At 38.8% G+C, this 17718-nt stretch overlaps 1 protein-coding gene across 1 annotated transcript; it reads left to right on the top strand.

Moving 5' to 3' along the window:
- The first annotated feature begins 3544 nt into the window (after window positions 1-3544).
- On the top strand, window positions 3545-17040 carry LOC141714546 (uncharacterized). The gene is made up of 2 exons (XM_074518059.1): window positions 3545-3878; window positions 16412-17040. Exons 1-2 carry the CDS (start codon window positions 3545-3547, stop codon window positions 17038-17040), a joined length of 963 nt encoding a protein of 320 aa, XP_074374160.1.
- The last annotated feature ends 678 nt before the right edge of the window (window positions 17041-17718 follow it).

Genomic DNA, 17718 nt, shown 5'->3' with positions numbered 1-17718 from the left:
TGTGACAATTTGGTTGGTTAATTGTAGTATGGGGGATCGTTGCATTTTCATATAGATTACATTCATGCATATTTTTATTTGTTTTTGAGTCTGTGACGCTTGAGGACAAACATCGATTTAAGTTTGGGGGTGTGATAAGTGGCATTTTATACCACTTAGAACGTCTTAAAATGGCTTAAATTGGTGTCTTGAAATCAAGTATTTTGTGTATTTGATACGTTTTTCTAGTGTTTATGCATTTCAGGGTATTAGTTGCATTTCGGGGGAGGAATCATCAAGAATAAGCCTTGGCATGTGTTCACCATTGCGAGAGGAAAGGAATGGGCAGATTACGGCGAAGAAACGGAGCAAACCTGGATTTTTTCCAGTAGAGGCCTGCGCGCCCGCGCAGCAATGCTGAGCGGCCGCGCAGCAACCTGCGCGCCCGCGCAGCTATGCTGAGCGGCCGCGCAGGGTCGGGGAAAAAGATAAATTATTTTAGACTTCTACTTCTGTTTGGCTTCCAACTTCTATGTAATCTGAGTTTTATGGGACTATTATATAGGTAGATTTGAGACGTTTTCACAGAGAGTATCAAGGGGATTATGTTTTAGATTGTGTTTTATGCAAGAAGCGAAGGAGATAAGGAAGAAGACCGATTTAGCACACCGCAACGAAGAGGAAGCATATTTTCTTGTGATTCTTGTTTCGTTGTAACGTTGGATGCTAGTTTTCTTGCTTTGACTTATTTACTCTTGTGACGTACTCTGTTTTAATATAATTAGTTTAGTTATTATTTTCTTGTGTTTGTTTATCATGATTTCATATGAACCCATGATGGCGATAAGTTCTATTATGGGCTAATCGTGATCATGGGGTTGCAACGGATTTATTATGGAATTCTTTAGTTAATTGTTTAATACTTTAGTGTGTGATGATTGCATGATATCTAGTATTGGTTGTGCGTATTCGTCTTATGTGCATCGCGGACATATAAGATAGGGTGTTAATCTCTTGTGAAGTGACGGTGGATCTTGAGATTTAGAACTTGCCATGCTAGCATAGGTTCATGTACGTTGAGCATGATTAGTGGGTAACTCTAACAGTTTTATTTGCCCTATGTAATCAAAAGGAATAACTTGTGCTTAAATCGTTGTGTTGTCTATTTCTGTAGACATATAGGAACTCAACATAATTGATGACTATTCAACTTCTATCTTAATTGTGGATGCTTGGTAGAATGGTATTAGTACAATGAAAGTTGGCTTTTATCAGTTTCGTGTTATTCGATTAATATCATCACTGTCACATGCTAAAGGTAATAACAATGGCTATAGAAGGAAGTAATAATGAAGTTGTGATCTCATGAGTGTTTTATTATTGATAAATTGAAGTGTTAGTTAAGTGGTTAATTAAGTAGTTAATTATAGTTAATATTTAATCAACAATTTTAAGTGTTATTATCTTAACATTGAGAAGTAATCATACATTGGTGAGTGAGTTTAATTAGACAATAATTTAGTCTGAGTCTCTGAGGGAACGAACTAGAAAGTATTCTATATTACTTGCGAACGCGTATACTTGCGTGAATATTAGCGCGTGTTTTCGCCCTAATAGTAGCGGAGGGTTATCCTTGGCTAGGGAGATGCCTTATCCGTGAAGTCGCGAAGCCGCGGACGAGCCTTGGGCCTTTGTGGTTGGGCCTCATCGGCGGACATTCCTAAAGCTAGTTGAAGACGGTTTTTAGTAGGTTTCCTACCGGGCTCGGGACAGGAGATCTAAGCCCATTAGGTTTCTTGTTCCCCAAGAACTATGTTGGCTTGATTCCCAATAAATAGGGATACATAGGCAAATTGCAAGGGGTCAGAAGCGAGAGCGCAAAGGAGCTACCACTAACCCTAAGCAATCTCAGCCACCAATAACCACCACCACCAAACACTGTTCATCTTTTTCGACAAATACAGTTCATCGGATCCACCGATTACTGTTCACATTTCCGACGAAGAACCGCCATCAAAGATCTTATTTCCGGCTACGAACCTCAGACTTTGTTGCTCCCAAATTCTTCCGTCAATAAATTGGCACTAGATGGAAGGGCTAATCAAGATCTGCATCTAGGAGGAAAGATGTCTCAATATCATGATGCAAGTTTTATGATGGAAGCTCTGAGGAAGAATCTGATCATGACTATGAACATGAACCTTACGTTCCACCAATGACTGATCGCCCCACTCCGGATGTTGGGGGATAGCCGCCTGTGCTCATCAGCAATGCTGACTTGCTGGAACAACTGTATCGCATGGGCGATGCTCTGAACGGCTTCGATTCAAGGTTGAGCACCGTGGAGCGGCGCAAGACCAGAAGGGGCCTTCGCCGCGGCCGTGCTACTCATGCACCTGGGAAAGCGCCCATGACTGATAAAGATGCCTCGGCCGGCCACGGTCACACTGGAGGGGGACGTGTGCTGATAACCCCGTGATGCCTGAACTATTCCAATGATACGTCCCCAATCATCGAGCTGGTGGAAGAAGATGCTGATGGTCGAGAAATCCTGCAGACATATAACCGGAGGACTGCACATCCGCACTAGTCTGGATGTAGTCTTGAGGAGCGTCGACAGGCGGAGTCCATGCCGGAGAATGAGCAACGAGGCTTTCCGGCTTTAAAGGATCGCTTGGGGATCCGCTTAGGCGATGATGATTTGAGAATGTTGTTACTTGAATGGCAAAATGAAGCTGATCGTGGAGACGTGACGCCCCATGATACGATGCGTGTGCCCCTGAATTCCCATGGAAATCAGGAGCGGCACCGCGATCATGAGAGAGCTCATCCCCGCAGATCGCTGGACCGATATGGTCGAGGATATGGAAGCGACCGTTGGAGAAGGCCCCAATGGAGGGGAAGAAGATGAGGTCGAGGTAGGTACTTAGATGGGTATTGCCGTGATAACTACCATGGTCGCACTGATGCCCGCTGGTATAATCGAACTGACAGCGATAACTATGCTGAATATGATGATCATAGAGATGTGGAGAATTATGATCGCGAAACGGCTCGAGGTCGCGGTCGAGGTCAAGGAGAATATCTGGGAGGAGATCAAGATCGGAACCCCAAAGTAATCGTGATACCAGAAGATGCCCAGAACACCAACCAGCAACAAGCTCCTCCAGGTGGGAACCAAGCAGAGGTACCTCCACCGCAGCCCCAAGGTCCGCAACATTACCTGCAAACTATCCCAGGTTTGGGGACTTTCAATGTGGACGATCTGAAAAGTCTACTTAACCATCTGGAAGGCAGAGTGACGGCCACAGCCGAAATCCCTTCCCCGTTCTCGGTGGCTGCAAGAGAGGCGCAGTTGCCGGCCGGGTTTCGCAACACTACTAGCGATCTCCGTTTCCATGGAAGCTCAGACCCCGTGGAATTTCTGGGTCGATTCAATATAGAGATGGATGTATATCAAGTCCCGGACTTGGCTCGATGCCGGCTCCTGGCAGCTACTTTTAGAGAAAGCGCCTAACAATGGTTTCAAAAGCTTGGACCGGGAGTAATCACTTCCTGGGATCAAATGAAGACTCTTTTCTTGACCAAGTTCCAAGCGGCTGTGAGATATGCTCCCTCTGTTACAACTCTCGCCAACGTCTGGAAAAAGGAGAATGAAAGCTTGACGTCATACTTTAAAAGGTCCAATGTAGAATCTACAAGCGTAAGGGGGGCTTCAGACGAAGCCTTAAAGAGCTTTTTGATTGCAAGACTAAGGGTTGGTTCGGACTTCTGGAAGTACTTACAAGGAAAACACCCAGCTACTCTAGCGGATGTCTTTGCTTTGGCAGAATCGTTCAAAGCCATAGAGCAATCTCTGGCAGAAGTACAACCAGCAGCAAGCAAGTCAGAGAAACAAAGTGAGGAAGAGAGATAGATCTCCAAGTTCGAGGTACAAGAGGAGTAGTCGGAGCCCAAACCGGGTGAATACCACGACCACGAGGAGGGAATGGAGTTCTCCCTCAAACTATGACTACTGAACAAGCCGGTACACGCCTTTGGCCGCGTCCATCGAGCATATCTTCGACGTGAACAAAAATAGAGGGCTGTTTAGAAAACCTGAGGCTCTATCATCATGGCAAAGCAAAGATAAGAAAAAGTACTATGAATACCATGATGTTAGGTCACACCTTCCTTTCCATTCCTATTTTTCCTAGGTGGCTTTACCTTGTTTACATTCTTAACATCTTTCAGCTTATGCTTAAGCTGCTTCTTAGTCATTAAGCCTATGTTAACTTCAGTTGGCTTATCCTGTTTAGGTTTGTCAGAAGTTATTTTCTCCTTAACTTCTGATTTATCAATATCAGACTTTGCAGTTACAAACTTAACAGGATTTACCTTTGGTTTTTGTTTAACAACTATAGGCTCAGTTTCTACAGTTCCCTTACTGTTCTTACCATCTCCATAACCTAAGCCCTCTTTCCAGTTTCCACTACTAAGAATATCCTGAGTTGCTTTACCAGAGTTAGTCCAAGTCCTGATAATCTCTCTTTCCTTTTCTAACTCAGTTTTTAGAGATTCATTTATTTTTAACACTTCATCCCTAACATAAAAGGCATCATCTCTATCTTTCTGAGTTTGATGGAACATGACTAACTCTTTTTCTAAATAATCATTCCTCTTTTTATAAGCAAGATTTTCAGAAGTTAATCTTTCACATGTTAAAGTTTGATCTTTATAACTAATAAACATGGTTTTAAGATATCTTCTCAACTCAGTAATATCATCAGTATGAAAGGCATAAGTAGTTTGAGGTACCTTTAAGTCAGCAGTATCAGAACTGCTATCAGCATTTGCCATCAAGACATAGTTTTCCTCATCCTCAGAATCTGAAGCATCTGACCAGCTTTTCTTCTTTGTGACAAGAGCCTTTCCTTTGTCACTTTTCCCTTTTCTGCAATCTGGAGATATGTGGCCTTTCTCACCATAGTTGTAGCATTTAACATTTGAGTAATCTCCCCTGTCAGACTTTCCTCCTTTGCCTTCAGATTTTCTGAAACCTTTCTTTTCAGAACTTGCACCTTTCCTGGAAAACTTCTTTCCTCTCTTGAATTTTCTGTACGCAATCTTTATGAGAGCACACAGCTTTATCATCTCCTCATCATGGTCCATCTCATGTATACTTTCATTTTCTGAGTCATCATCAGTATCAGAACTTGATGACTCAGTATCAGACTTTGTGATGAGAGCTTTTTCCTTGCCTTTTCTTGAGGCAGCTACTTTGGGACTTTCCTCCTCAGCCACAAAGGCAACTGTTCTTGACTTTCTTCCATTCCTCTTGCTTCTTTGTTCCATCTCAAGTTCATGAGTCTTGAGCATCCCATAAATTTCATCAAGAGTTGTTTCATCAAGATTATAGCTGTCTCTCATTATTGTGGCCTTCAAATCCCATCTTTCAGGAAGAGCTAACAGGAACTTAAGATTTGAATCTTCAATATCATACTCTTTGTCAACTAGTGACAAATCATTCAAGAGTTTGACAAATCTGTCATTTAAATCAGTCAATGACTCATAAGACTTTGAGTCAAAGTGCTCATACTCTTGAGTGAGTATTGTCTTCCTGTTCTTCTTGATTGAATCAGTTCCCTGACGTCTTGTTTCTAAAGCATCCCATATCTCTTTTGTAGTCTTGCAATTTATTACCCTGTTTAACATGACATTATCAATGGCACTATGCAGCAAGTGTCTTACCTTTGCATCCTTTACAATCGATGAGATATCTTCAACAGTGTAATCACTTTTCTCCTTTGGTATAGACTTTGTTGGCTGTCCTGCAACTTCCACAGAGAGTTTGGTTGGCATATGTGGTCCTTCATAAATCCTGTCGAGATATTCTGGATCTGCAGCTTCCAGAAACATAGCCATCTTCACTTTCCATATGGAATACTCAGAAGGTTTCAACATGGGAACTCTTATAGTCTCATATCGACTATGAGTTTCAGTTTTTGGAGGTTCTTCGGTTTTGGTGGGCTTGGTTGGAGTTTCTTCTTCAGACATGATTGATTTTGGATCTTAAACTGTTTGTGTGTTAACAGAAGGCTCTGATACCACTTGTTAGGTCACACACACTGTAGAAGGGGGTTGAATACAGTGTTTAGCACAATCAAATCGAATATAAGAACTCAAGTAACAAAAAATAGATTTTATTCAACACAATAAACTCTGTTACAATATGGAACTGTCCTCTCTCAGTGATGAACAAATTATCACGAGAGCTGCTAGAGTTACAAAGAATAATAACTTTGATAATCGTAACACTTATAGTGTAAACTCTATGCCTGTGTTTATATACTACACAGTTACAAGATAATCTTCTAATTGATATGAAATATAATTCTACTTCCTAAAATATATCAACTACTTATCTTTTCTTCCAAATTTTCTATTCTTCATAGAATTCCTTCTTCATGCACAATTATTTCTGTCTTAGTCTCGATCTTCTTTCCTTTCAATCAGCCGCCTGCCTTATCTGAAAGTCATCTTAAGTCCTGATATTATCTCCTGATAAATATCTTCTGAACCTTAAGTTCTGACAACTTAAGTTCTGATATTTTAAGTTCTGTCTTCAGTATAAGTGCTGATTTCCAGTTAAGTATTGATTTGTCCTGTTATGTAAGATCTGAAAACTAAACACAAATCATATTACACATGACATTATCAAATATATCTAACAATCTCCCCCAACTTGTAAATTAGCATAATATACAAGTTCAACAGATATTTGATGATGTCAAAAACATTAAGTATAAATGCATGAGAATTTGACTAGATAACTACAACTTACAGTCCTTTCAGCTTTACCATCTTTAACTTTTGATAACCGCTTCAGTCTGTATAAACTTCAGAATTTAAGTAGTTGTAGATCTTTGACTTGGCTTCAACTTCAATTTCTTCTGATCTCTTTGATATCAGGAGTTGTCCTGAGATAGTTCTTCAACAAACATCTCTCTGCATATTCAAGTTCATTGAACATCCTCCTTTTAGCATTTATCAATTCAGCTGTATCTTCTCCAGTTTGAAAAATAGCTGCTCTGAGATCATTTATCGCTTTTCTTATCTCCTGATCTAGTCTTATCAGATATGCCTTGTCAGACTCTAGATTGAATTCCACAACCTTATAACCCAGAAAAGTAGTTATAATCCTAGCAGAGTTAGGCTTCATATCGACAATATCACCCTTGTGATATCTGTACTTGGGACAATATGTGCTATCAGACTTTACAGAATAAAGCTTCTCCTGTCTTTGAATTTGAGACTTTAAATACCCTACAACACTATCTGTTAATCTGTCTTTCACTTGAAGTATGTATAGAACATGTTCCTGTTCCTCAAAATACTTCAGTGGTATAGCATTTTTCTTAATCTGGTATACCCTTCCATCTGTCATGAAATATAACAAGATATATTCTTTCAAGAAGGTATGGTAAACCATTTGTACAGATTCAAGTCGATTCAATCGTTCAGGAGTTGCTCCAACACCTGGTTCACTTAAGGAAGTTGGATCATTAGTAGTGTTATGTACTCTTCTTTCATCAGAACTACCTAACCCAGATTTATCTCTTGCTTCCTTTCCGGTAACAACTCTTGCTTCAAAACCACTTGTTGCAGTCTTCAAAGGTTGAGCCTGTTTAACTTTGGTGAATCCTGGTAGGAGTATCTTTGAAAGTTTAACATAAGAGTGTCAGAGGTTTCCTTTTCCTTATCTTCTGATATCAAGCCAACTTAAGCTATGTCAGAGGTTGCTTGCTTCACTGTCATATCAGAACTTACTAAATCTTGACTCTGAAAAACATGAGCCATGTCAGAGGTTGTTTGCAAAATCTTCTTATGCATCAGAGTAAGATTAGCATCTGCTTCTTCATCAATTATTTCTTCATCCATGACTGGCATATAAACCTTTACAGGTTCATCAACTTTTAGAAGCTTCAGATTTTGTCTTGACACCTTCTGCTTTGAGTCTAGATTCTTCTTCCTTTAGACTCTCAAAGTCCATTCCTGTATTTTTTTTAAGAAATAACTGCTTTGAAATTTCTTCATCAAGTTCTAGATATCCACCAGAACTTATCCTTTTACCAGTATCAGAACTTATTCTTCTCCCAGTATCAGAACTTGTTCCTTGACTTGTAATTTTATTTTTACTTGATGAAAGTCCTTTGCCTTGACCTTGACCTCTACCCTTATCAGAGTTTCCATGGTCATCATTTCCATCATCCTTTCCTTTCAGTGTCTGAATAGATTTGCATTTGGACTTAATCACTTTTTCCCCCTTTTTGACATCAGCAGGTAATATAAGAGAGACAAGCAATTCCACTGAGGATTGGATCTCATTGAGTTGACTTTGGTGAGAAGCCTGATTCTGCAGAATTTCTTCAATTTGAGCTTGTTGCTTCTCCTGAGTTTTCTCAATGTAGGCAATTCTGTCAAAGGCTGGCTTGAAAAATCTGTTCTTTTCAAGTTTCACATTTATATCTTGCTGGATTAGAGCTTCCTGAATTTTGTTCACCTTGTCATGAGTTATTGAGTGTTGACCTTGAAGGTGCCGTGTACTCAATGCAGTAACTCTCAGCTGTGCCTTGAAATCATCATTTATCAGCATTTTATCAGCTTTTGCAAGATGCTCAGCAAGAATCTTTTCAGAAGGAACAAAACTAACTGAGTTCCATTCTTTAGTCCACTCCTTTCCTCTAGGAGTTTCACTCCAAGGTACTGGTGCTTCCCCTGTAACAAACTTCTTGACTAACTCAGCTTTATGAACAGTTTATTGAGGTACATGTCCTGATGGACCAGCTGCATCAGCATATAAATTACCAGCAGCTTTATCAGTAGTTTCTTCATTAGCAGCATCAGAACTTGTAGATCCTGCAGTATCAGCATCCTCTGATAAAATAGCAGTATGTGAGGCTATAGAGGCTTCAACATTTTACTCTAAATTCTGATCTGCAGCCAGGTTCTGATCAACATTCAAAAGTGATATTGTTGGTGGAGTGAGTTGAACTGGTGGAGCTTCCAAGTACAAAACCTCGGGCACAATCAGGTTATGAATATTAATTTCAGCACTTGTACCTGGTTCTTCAGTATGTACTGGATCAACTATAGGTGACATAGAAGGTGTAGGTAGCTTAACTTGAGCAGTTTCATGTTGTGAAGTTTCTGTTTGTGTAGAAGGAAGTAATTCAATAACAACTGGTTCTGTTGAGATCAGAGATTTCTGATCCCATTCCTTAGCTGCTTCCACTACATCTGAATCTGACTCAACTATGTCCCTATGAGCTCTCTGTTTCTTTAATTTCCTCAAAGGTGGAGACACTGTAGGAGTTTTATCATCAGAATTTATTTTTCTAAGCCTTTTGAGGGGCCTAGAACTCCCAGTTACAGTATCTTTCTGAGAAGAAACCTTCTCAGCTTCTAGAATAACAGGTTCTGATATTGGAACCTGTTCCTCAGAATCTGATTCATCGCGCAGAATAAATCTCCTTCTCTTCTGTTGAGTCTGAGGTACTTTTTTAGTCCTCTTGGGTTTGGAAGATGAAGGCTGCTCTGTAGGATCAGAAGGTTGAGGTGTTTGTGTAGAGGTGGTAGGTGTTGATGGATGAGGTTCTAATGGTTGGACATCAGGATATAATTCAGTATATTTAACTGGATCGTAGGTTATTAAGGTTTGTTTGACAGATAAAGGAACTAGGAGGGGTCTTAACACAGCCTTCTTATTATCAGTAGATAATAAGTCATTAAAAGCTCTTTTAGCTAGTCTGAATGATGAAATTAATTCACTAGCAGATTGAGGCTTATTATCACAACAAAAACTATAGATTGACAGAATCTAGCAAAATAAATAGTATTTCTATCTTCTGTCATTCTATCCCCAATAAAACCTAAGACAACACTTGCATAATCAAAATCAGTTTGATTAATGAGAGCATACACGATTTGTTGGCTGAATATGGGGATTGCATCAAAATTAGAGCATTTGTTTGCAAAAGCCTTGGTTATACAGTCAAAGAAGAAACTCCATTCCCTTCTTATGAAAGATCTCTTCAACTGACCCAGATTTTCCAATGTCCTCTCATACCCCAGACTGGCCATCATGTTTTGAAGAACTGGCTCTTCAACAGTAGAATAAACACAGTTCTCAGGCAGCTGCAGTGCTTGTCGGACCATAGCCAATGTCACAACATACTCATCCTCCCCTGATGAAAAAATAATACTTGGGGACCCTTGAGCACCACCATCATCATATACTCCGCTTCTCCAGAACTCCAGTACTTGAGTACCAGAGACTGCTTCAGGTTCGGTCAGAGCGTATCCAATATCAGAACTAGCAAGAAAGTCCTGAATGAAGTGAAGTTCTGATGGAGCTTCTGACTTGCTAAGAATAGCAGAAAGTTATTAGGAAAAAACTTAGCTCCATCAAAAATTATGTCTTTTGGTGCCATCTCTGTAAGAAATTAAGTGAATAAGAGAAATGATTGCAAAGTGTTTGTAAAAGATCCTGAGAGAAAAATAGCTTCAGAAAATAAAAGAGAGAGAGAGAGAGAGAGAGAGAGAGAAAGTAAAAGAGATTTAGAATAGAAAAGTATGGAAAAGATTAGAAAATCTTTTATCTCTCATATATATACTCTCCCCACTCAACAGTCATATTTTTGAAGCATGGGATACACTTTACACCTAACACCATTTGAAAAGTCAGTTTTACGGTTAGAATGAGAGTTAATGGGAACGTAAAATAAGCAATAATTACCGTGCACATACAGTTTTTCAGGACATACACGTTAACCACTAACCCACAATGATTATGACTGTTTTATCTCACATTAACCAATATTCTGTAAAAATATTATCGTTCAAGTAATGACCAAAAATAAACCAAGTAAATACTGCCACGACAGCATCAAAACTTGATTATTATCAGGATTTAAAAGTCATCAGAATATGGCTCCTTAACTCGAAAGTGAATGTGTATTTCTGTAATTCTTCACACAAATACTGATATGGTTTCATCAGAACTTAATCATCAGAACTTTCATTAGAACTTGTCCTCAGAACTTATGCAATCTGACACATAAACTGTTTATCTAAAATAACATTGATCACCACAGTAATTTTCATTATTCAATGGAGTGTAAGTGTGTGCATTAAGCTAAATATCAGACAAAGAGTAAAGTCTTATTCACTTCAGTACATCTTAGAAATAAGGCATAACTAAGAACTTTACTTAAAATCTGTCATTATTCTGAAGTCTACTTTAGAATGAGTTCATGCATGAGTCCACCTCAACTGTTTTGTGCTCATTTTATGCATCTTTTGAAATTCTATTTTACAGTGTCTTCTCAGTGTAAGCGAGTCACGACTGCTTATCAGAATTTATGCTGTTATCAGAGTATTTCTCTAGTAATCATAGAGTGTGAAAAGTCACCAAGAAAATTTTATTTTGCTTTTATAATGCATATTACTTAATACCAGCAATGCACTTGGGTCTTCACTTCCACATTTTTACTCTAGATCTCAAAGGAGTACCTGATTTGTATTTCTTTTCTTTTCTTTTTCTTTTGATAAGTGAGGCTTATCAGCACTTAGTACATTCACCAGATTTACTAACATCAGAACTTAACAGATAAGAAGCACTATTCTATTTTTTGACTTAGTAATAAGATATACAGAGTAAACTTAACTAAGCTCAATATCAGAATTTGCTTGTGTTAAAAGATTTCCACATAAATAATTACTTCAAACATGGTATCTTTAGTATATTAAAGATTACTATGTCAGCATCTAGTACAGTTATCCTCATTGGATTGAGCAGTCACAGAAATATTCATATCTCTATCAGAGTTTAGAAATTCACATCATACAATAATCAGTACTTAAGTAATTTTCAATTTAAGCACTGAATACACAAAGATAGTAATATCTGTAAATACTGATCATAAAGTCTAGTGTGTCAGAACATAAACTAAGCAGATTTAGAGAAAGAACCTGAAACCATTCCAAGTTCATTTACCAATCTTGTAAAAGTAGCTTCACATAGTGGTTTTGTGAAGATATCTGCTAGTTGTTGATCTGTGGGAACAAAATGCAATTCCACTGTACCTTCACCCACATGTTCCCATATGAAATGGTACCTTATGTTGATGTGCTTTGTCATTGAGTGCTGAACTGGATTACCTGTCATAGCAATTGCACTTTGATTATCACAGTAAATAGGGATTTTAGAAAATTCTAACCCATAATCCAGTAACTGATTCTTCATCCAAAGAATCTGTGCACAACAGCTTCCTGCAGCAATGTATTCTACTTCTACAGTTGATATGGAAATTGACTTCTATTTCTTGCTGAACCAAGAAACCAATCTGCCTCAAAGAAATTGGCAGCTTCCACTTGTGCTTTTCCTGTCAATTTTGCATCCTGCAAAATCTGCATCTGGGTAACCTATTAGCTTAAAGTCTGATTCTCTAGGATACCACAATCCCAGATTAGCTGTACCCTTAAGGTACTTGAAAATTCTTTTCACAACTGTTAAGTGAGGTTCTGTTGGATCTGCTTGAAATCTTGCACAAAGACAGGTATCATACATGATATCAGGTCTACTTGCAGTTAGATAGAGTAGAGAGCCAATCATACCTCTGTAATCAGTAATATCTACTGATTTACCAGTATCCTTATCCAACTTAGTTGCAGTGGCCATATGAGTGGATGCACTTGAACAATCCTGCATTCCAAATTTCTTCAACAAATTTCTGGTGTACTTAGATTGACAAATAAAAGTTCCTTCTTCATTTTGCTTGAATTGAAGGCCCAAAAAATAGTTAAGTTCTCTCATCATACTCATTTGATATCTTGATTGCATCAGTTTGATGAACTTCTTACAAAGTCTGTCATTTGTAGAACCAAAAATGATATCATCAACATATATTTGCACCAAAAGTAAGTCCTTTCCATGGTTGAGGTAGAACAATGTTTTGTCAATAGTTTCTCTGTTAAATCCATTTTCCAGAAGAAACTGAGCTAATGTCTCATACCATGCTCTTGGAGCTTGCTTAAGGCCATAGAGTGCTTTATCAAGCCTGTAGATATGATTTAGAAATTTTGGATCTACAAAGCCCGGAGGTTGTTCAACATATACTTCCTCTCCCAATTCTCCATTAAGAAAAGCACTTTTCACATCCATTTGAAAGACTTTAAACTTTTTGTGAGCAGTATAAGCCAAAAATATTCTTATGGCTTCCAATCTAGCAACTGGTGCAAATGTTTCATCATAATCAATTCCCTCCAGTTTAGAGTATCCTTTTGCAACCAGCCTTGCTTTGTTCCTTGTAATTATGCCGTCACTGTCAGTTTTGTTTCTGAACACCCATTTTATACCTACAACTGATCTGTTCCTTGGTCTTGGCACTAGGGTCCAGACTTTATTTCTTTCAAATTCATTTAACTCTTCCTGCATTGCTTGCACCCAGTCAGCATCTTGAAGAGCTTCTTCCACTTTCTTTGGTTCAGCCTGAGAGAGAAAAGAATGATAAAGACATTCATTTGATGTAGCTGTTCTAGTTCTGACACCTGCATCAGGATTTCCAATAATTAAGTCAGGTGTATGTGCTTTAGTCCACTTCCTTGCAGATGGAAGGTTTTCTTTAGAACTGGATGCTCCCCCATGATCCATGCTATCTCCATCAACATTTTCTGATGCTCCCCCTGAAATTATGCTCTCTGAGTTGGATCCTTCATTATTTAAGTTTCCGGAAATATTAGAACATGAGTTTCCAGAATTATCAGAACTTGGCCTATCAGAACTTGAAGAGCCTGTTGTAGATTCTGATGCTTCTTGAGATGTGGTTGGATCTTCAGTATGCTCCCCGTGCATAGGTGCATTTTCCTTAGGCGTAGTTACCACAGTTTCAATAACATCAGAGTTTAATCCATCAGAGTTTACAGTATCAGGATTTACAGAATCAGAATTTAAAACTTCATTTTCGAATCTCACCTGATCATGATCATTGAAATCTTCAAGTCCAGTAATCTTCTTATCATCAAAAGAGATATTGATAGATTCCATGACAACCCTTGTTCTTAAATTATAGACTCTGAAGGATTTTGTAGAAAGTGGATATCCAACAAAGATTCCATCATTAGCTTTTAGATCAAATTTGGATAGCTGTTCGGGATGAGTCTTAAGAATAAAACACTTGCATCCAAATACATGAAAATACTTCAGATTTGGCTTCTTTTTCTTCACCATCTCATATGGCGTTTTTCCATGCTTGTTAATGAGTGTTGCATTCTGAGTAAAACAAGCATTCTGCACAGCTTCAGCCCAAAAGTAGGTTGACAACTTTGCTTCATCAAGCATAGTTCATGCAACTTCAATAAGAGTTCTATTCTTTCTTTCAACAACTCCATTTTATTGTGGAGTTCCAGGAGCAGAAAATTCCTACTTTATTCCATGGTCTTTGCAGAACTCTTCCGTAATCAAATTCTTGAACTCAGTGCCATTATCACTTCTTATGATCTTCACATAATCTTTGACCAATTTATCCAGTTGTTTGACATGATCAATCAAGATAGATGCAGTTTCACTTTTTGTGTGCAAGAAATACACCCATGTGTATCTGGTGAACTCATCCACTATGACCATAGCATATTTCTTCTTTGCAATAGACATGACATTAACTGGACCACATAGATCAACATGTAGTAGGTGATAAGGCTCAAGAATTGATGATTCAGTCTTGCTCTTGAATGAAGATTTTCTTTGTTTTGCCTTCTGACATGAATCACAAAGGCTATCAGGAGCAAATACTGATTTTGGCAATCCTCTCACAAGATCTTTCTTCACTAGTTCATTTATATTGTTGAAATTTAAATGAGAGAGTTTCTTGTGCCAATCCCAGCTTTCTTCAATTGATGCTCTACTCAACAGACAGATTGCAGAACCATCAGTACTTGTTGAAAGCTTGGCTTCATAAATGTTACCATGCCTATATCCTTTCAGAACATCTTTGCCTGTAGATTTGCCTACAACTTCATAGTGTTCTTCAAAGAAATCCACATGATAACCTCTATCACAGATTTGACTCACACTCAACAGATTGTGTTTAAGTCCTGAGACCAGAGCTACTTTTTCAATGATGACATTCCCAAGATTGATATTGCCATATCCCAGAGTTTTTCCAATGTTGCCATCTTCATAAGAAACACCTGGGCCAGCTTTCTCCATAAAGTCTGATAGAAGGGCTTTATTTCCAGTCGTATGTCCTGAACATCCACTGTCCAGAACTAGGATGTTCTTCCTGTTGCCCTGCAATCACAAAGACCACTAATGATTAGTTTTAAGGACCCAGACTTTCTTGGATCCTTTGGCCTTTTTAAGTTTGTTAACATTTACAGCGGATTTGGCATCAGAGTTTATGTTAACAGTTTTCTTATCATAATTTGCAATATCAGACTTCGCATCAGGACTTACACTAGAAGGAATAAAGCTAACTTTCTTTACAGAAGGTTTTATTTGATAATAATCATAGTACAAACTATGATATTCCTTACAAGTATAAATAGAATGCCATAAACTACCACAATGAAAAGAAGGATTTTGTGGCTTATATCTAACAGACTGACTCTTAACTCCTGATTTTGAAGGTAAAGAGTTTATATTCTTATTCTTCCTGCAAAAAGAAGCCAGATGGTTAGAATTTCCACAGTTATGACATGTTTTTCTAGGAGCATTAGGAACAGGCGTATAATTGTTACACACACTGTAGAAGGGGTTGAATACATTGTTTAGCACAATCAAATCAAATATAAGAACTTAAGTAACAGAAAATAGATTTTATTCAACACAATAAACTCTGTTACAATATGGAACTTTCCTCTCTCAGTGATGAACAAATTATCACGAGAGCTGCTAGAGTTACAAAGAATAATAACTTCGATAATCGTAACACTTATAGTGTAAACTCTATTCCTGTGTTTATATACTACACAGTTACAAGATAATCTTCTAATTGATATGGAATATAATTCTGCTTCCTAAAATATATCAACTAGTTATCTTTTCTTCCAAGTTTTCTATTCTTCATAGAATTCCTTCTTCATGCACAATTCTTTCTGTCTTAGTCTCGATCTTCTTTCCTTTTAATCAGCCGCCTGCCTTATCTGAAAGTCATCTTAAGTCCTGATATTATATCCTAATAAATATCTTCTGAACCTTAAGTTCTGATAACTTAAGTTCTGATATCTTAAGTTCTGTCTTTAGTATAAGTGCTGATTTCCAGTTAAGTATTGATTTGTCCTATTATGTAAGATCTAAAAACTAAATACAAATCATATTACACATGATATTATCAAATATATCTAACACATGAGTCGTCCGGGCATAACACGCATGAGTGTCGACAATTAAAAGATGAGATCGAAGCACTTATCAAGGAAGGGTATCTCGGCGAATGGGTGGTTAAGGAAGTAAGGAGGCACAAGGATATCACTGACAGAGTGAAGGAAGAAGGAGGGCGAGCCCCACGTGGGTCGAACAATGAAACTCTGGAAGAAAATAAATTTATCAGGGATGGCAGTATCCGAACGATCTACGGAGGAGATCCCGGGATGGAATGCAGCAACAGGGCCTTGGCAAGATACGCTAGGGAAGCTCGATTCAGGCCTCTCACAGACATTCATAGGGTAGAAACTCGACCACCCAAAGTGTTCAAGGGAGAATCTATGGATATCACCTTCAGAGAAGCGGATGCCCTATGGGTACATCACCCCCATAATGATGTGCTGGTCATTTCCATACAGATTGGGACCAAAAACATCCATAGGGCCTTCGTGGATAATGGAAGCTCGACAAATATCTTCTACTATAGCACCTTTAAGAAGATGGGGCTACCTAATCGGGATATGTCAGGAGAAGATTGGTGGGTCTATGGTTTTTCCGGCACGGGAGTTAGAGTTATGGGATCAATTCGGTTGCCGTGTACTTTGGGGGAAAGCCCGTTGTCCGTGACAAAGATACTCGAGTTCAAGGTCCTGAATTAGGAGTCATCCCACAACGTGCTGTTGGGACGGCTTTTTCTTCAGGAGATGAGGGTTATTACTTCAATCCACCACCTTACCATCAAGTTTCCAACACCAAATGGTGTAGGAAGTATAAAGGGCTCTCATTATGATTCTCGGGAGTGCACTACAGACAAGCTATGAGGGGCTTTAGAAAGGACTCCCACACTGAAGATGCATCAGATGGTGATCGAGAAAGGAGCATCGAGCAACCGATCGAGGAAATCCGAGTCCATTATTATATCGAGCAAGAAGACGAACGCCCCTCTGAACCGCCTCCAACAAGGTTGTCCTTGGAAGGCACAATCAGAATCGAAATGCTGGAAGACGAGGAACCCCCAAATATCATAATCCAAGAAGATTTCAATGGGGAACGGCTGGAAGGGAGATTTGACGCCTTGCAAAGTCTCGGACAAGATGATCATAAGATAGATGCCCCTCTCCCTGAGGGCGCACCCTTGCCCTTGAAAAATATAAAGGAAGTTGATGCCCTGTAATGCAGGGTGCGCCTTCTAAAGAAGTCGATGCTCCTCCTGAAGGGGATGCGCCTTCTTTACAAAATAATGAGAATCATGATTCGCCCGACCTAGATCCCCTAATACCAATGGCAACGGAGAAGATGGGATCAGCGAAAGATACAATTGAAATCCCTGTCGACGA

This window comes from Apium graveolens, chromosome 3 (assembly GCF_009905375.1).
Source record: "Apium graveolens cultivar Ventura chromosome 3, ASM990537v1, whole genome shotgun sequence".
Taxonomy (NCBI): domain Eukaryota; kingdom Viridiplantae; phylum Streptophyta; class Magnoliopsida; order Apiales; family Apiaceae; genus Apium; species Apium graveolens.
This window is presented reverse-complemented; position numbering and strand designations above follow the sequence as displayed.

Bases quoted from the DNA above. Each gene is read 5' to 3' on its own strand.
- LOC141714546 (XM_074518059.1), top strand. From the start codon at position 3,545: ATGAAGACTCTTTTCTTGACCAAGTTCCAAGCGGCTGTGAGATATGCT. The intron at 3,879-16,411 runs GTGAGGAAGAGA...GACAATTAAAAG, and splicing joins AAGCAAGTCAGAGAAACAAA to ATGAGATCGAAGCACTTATC.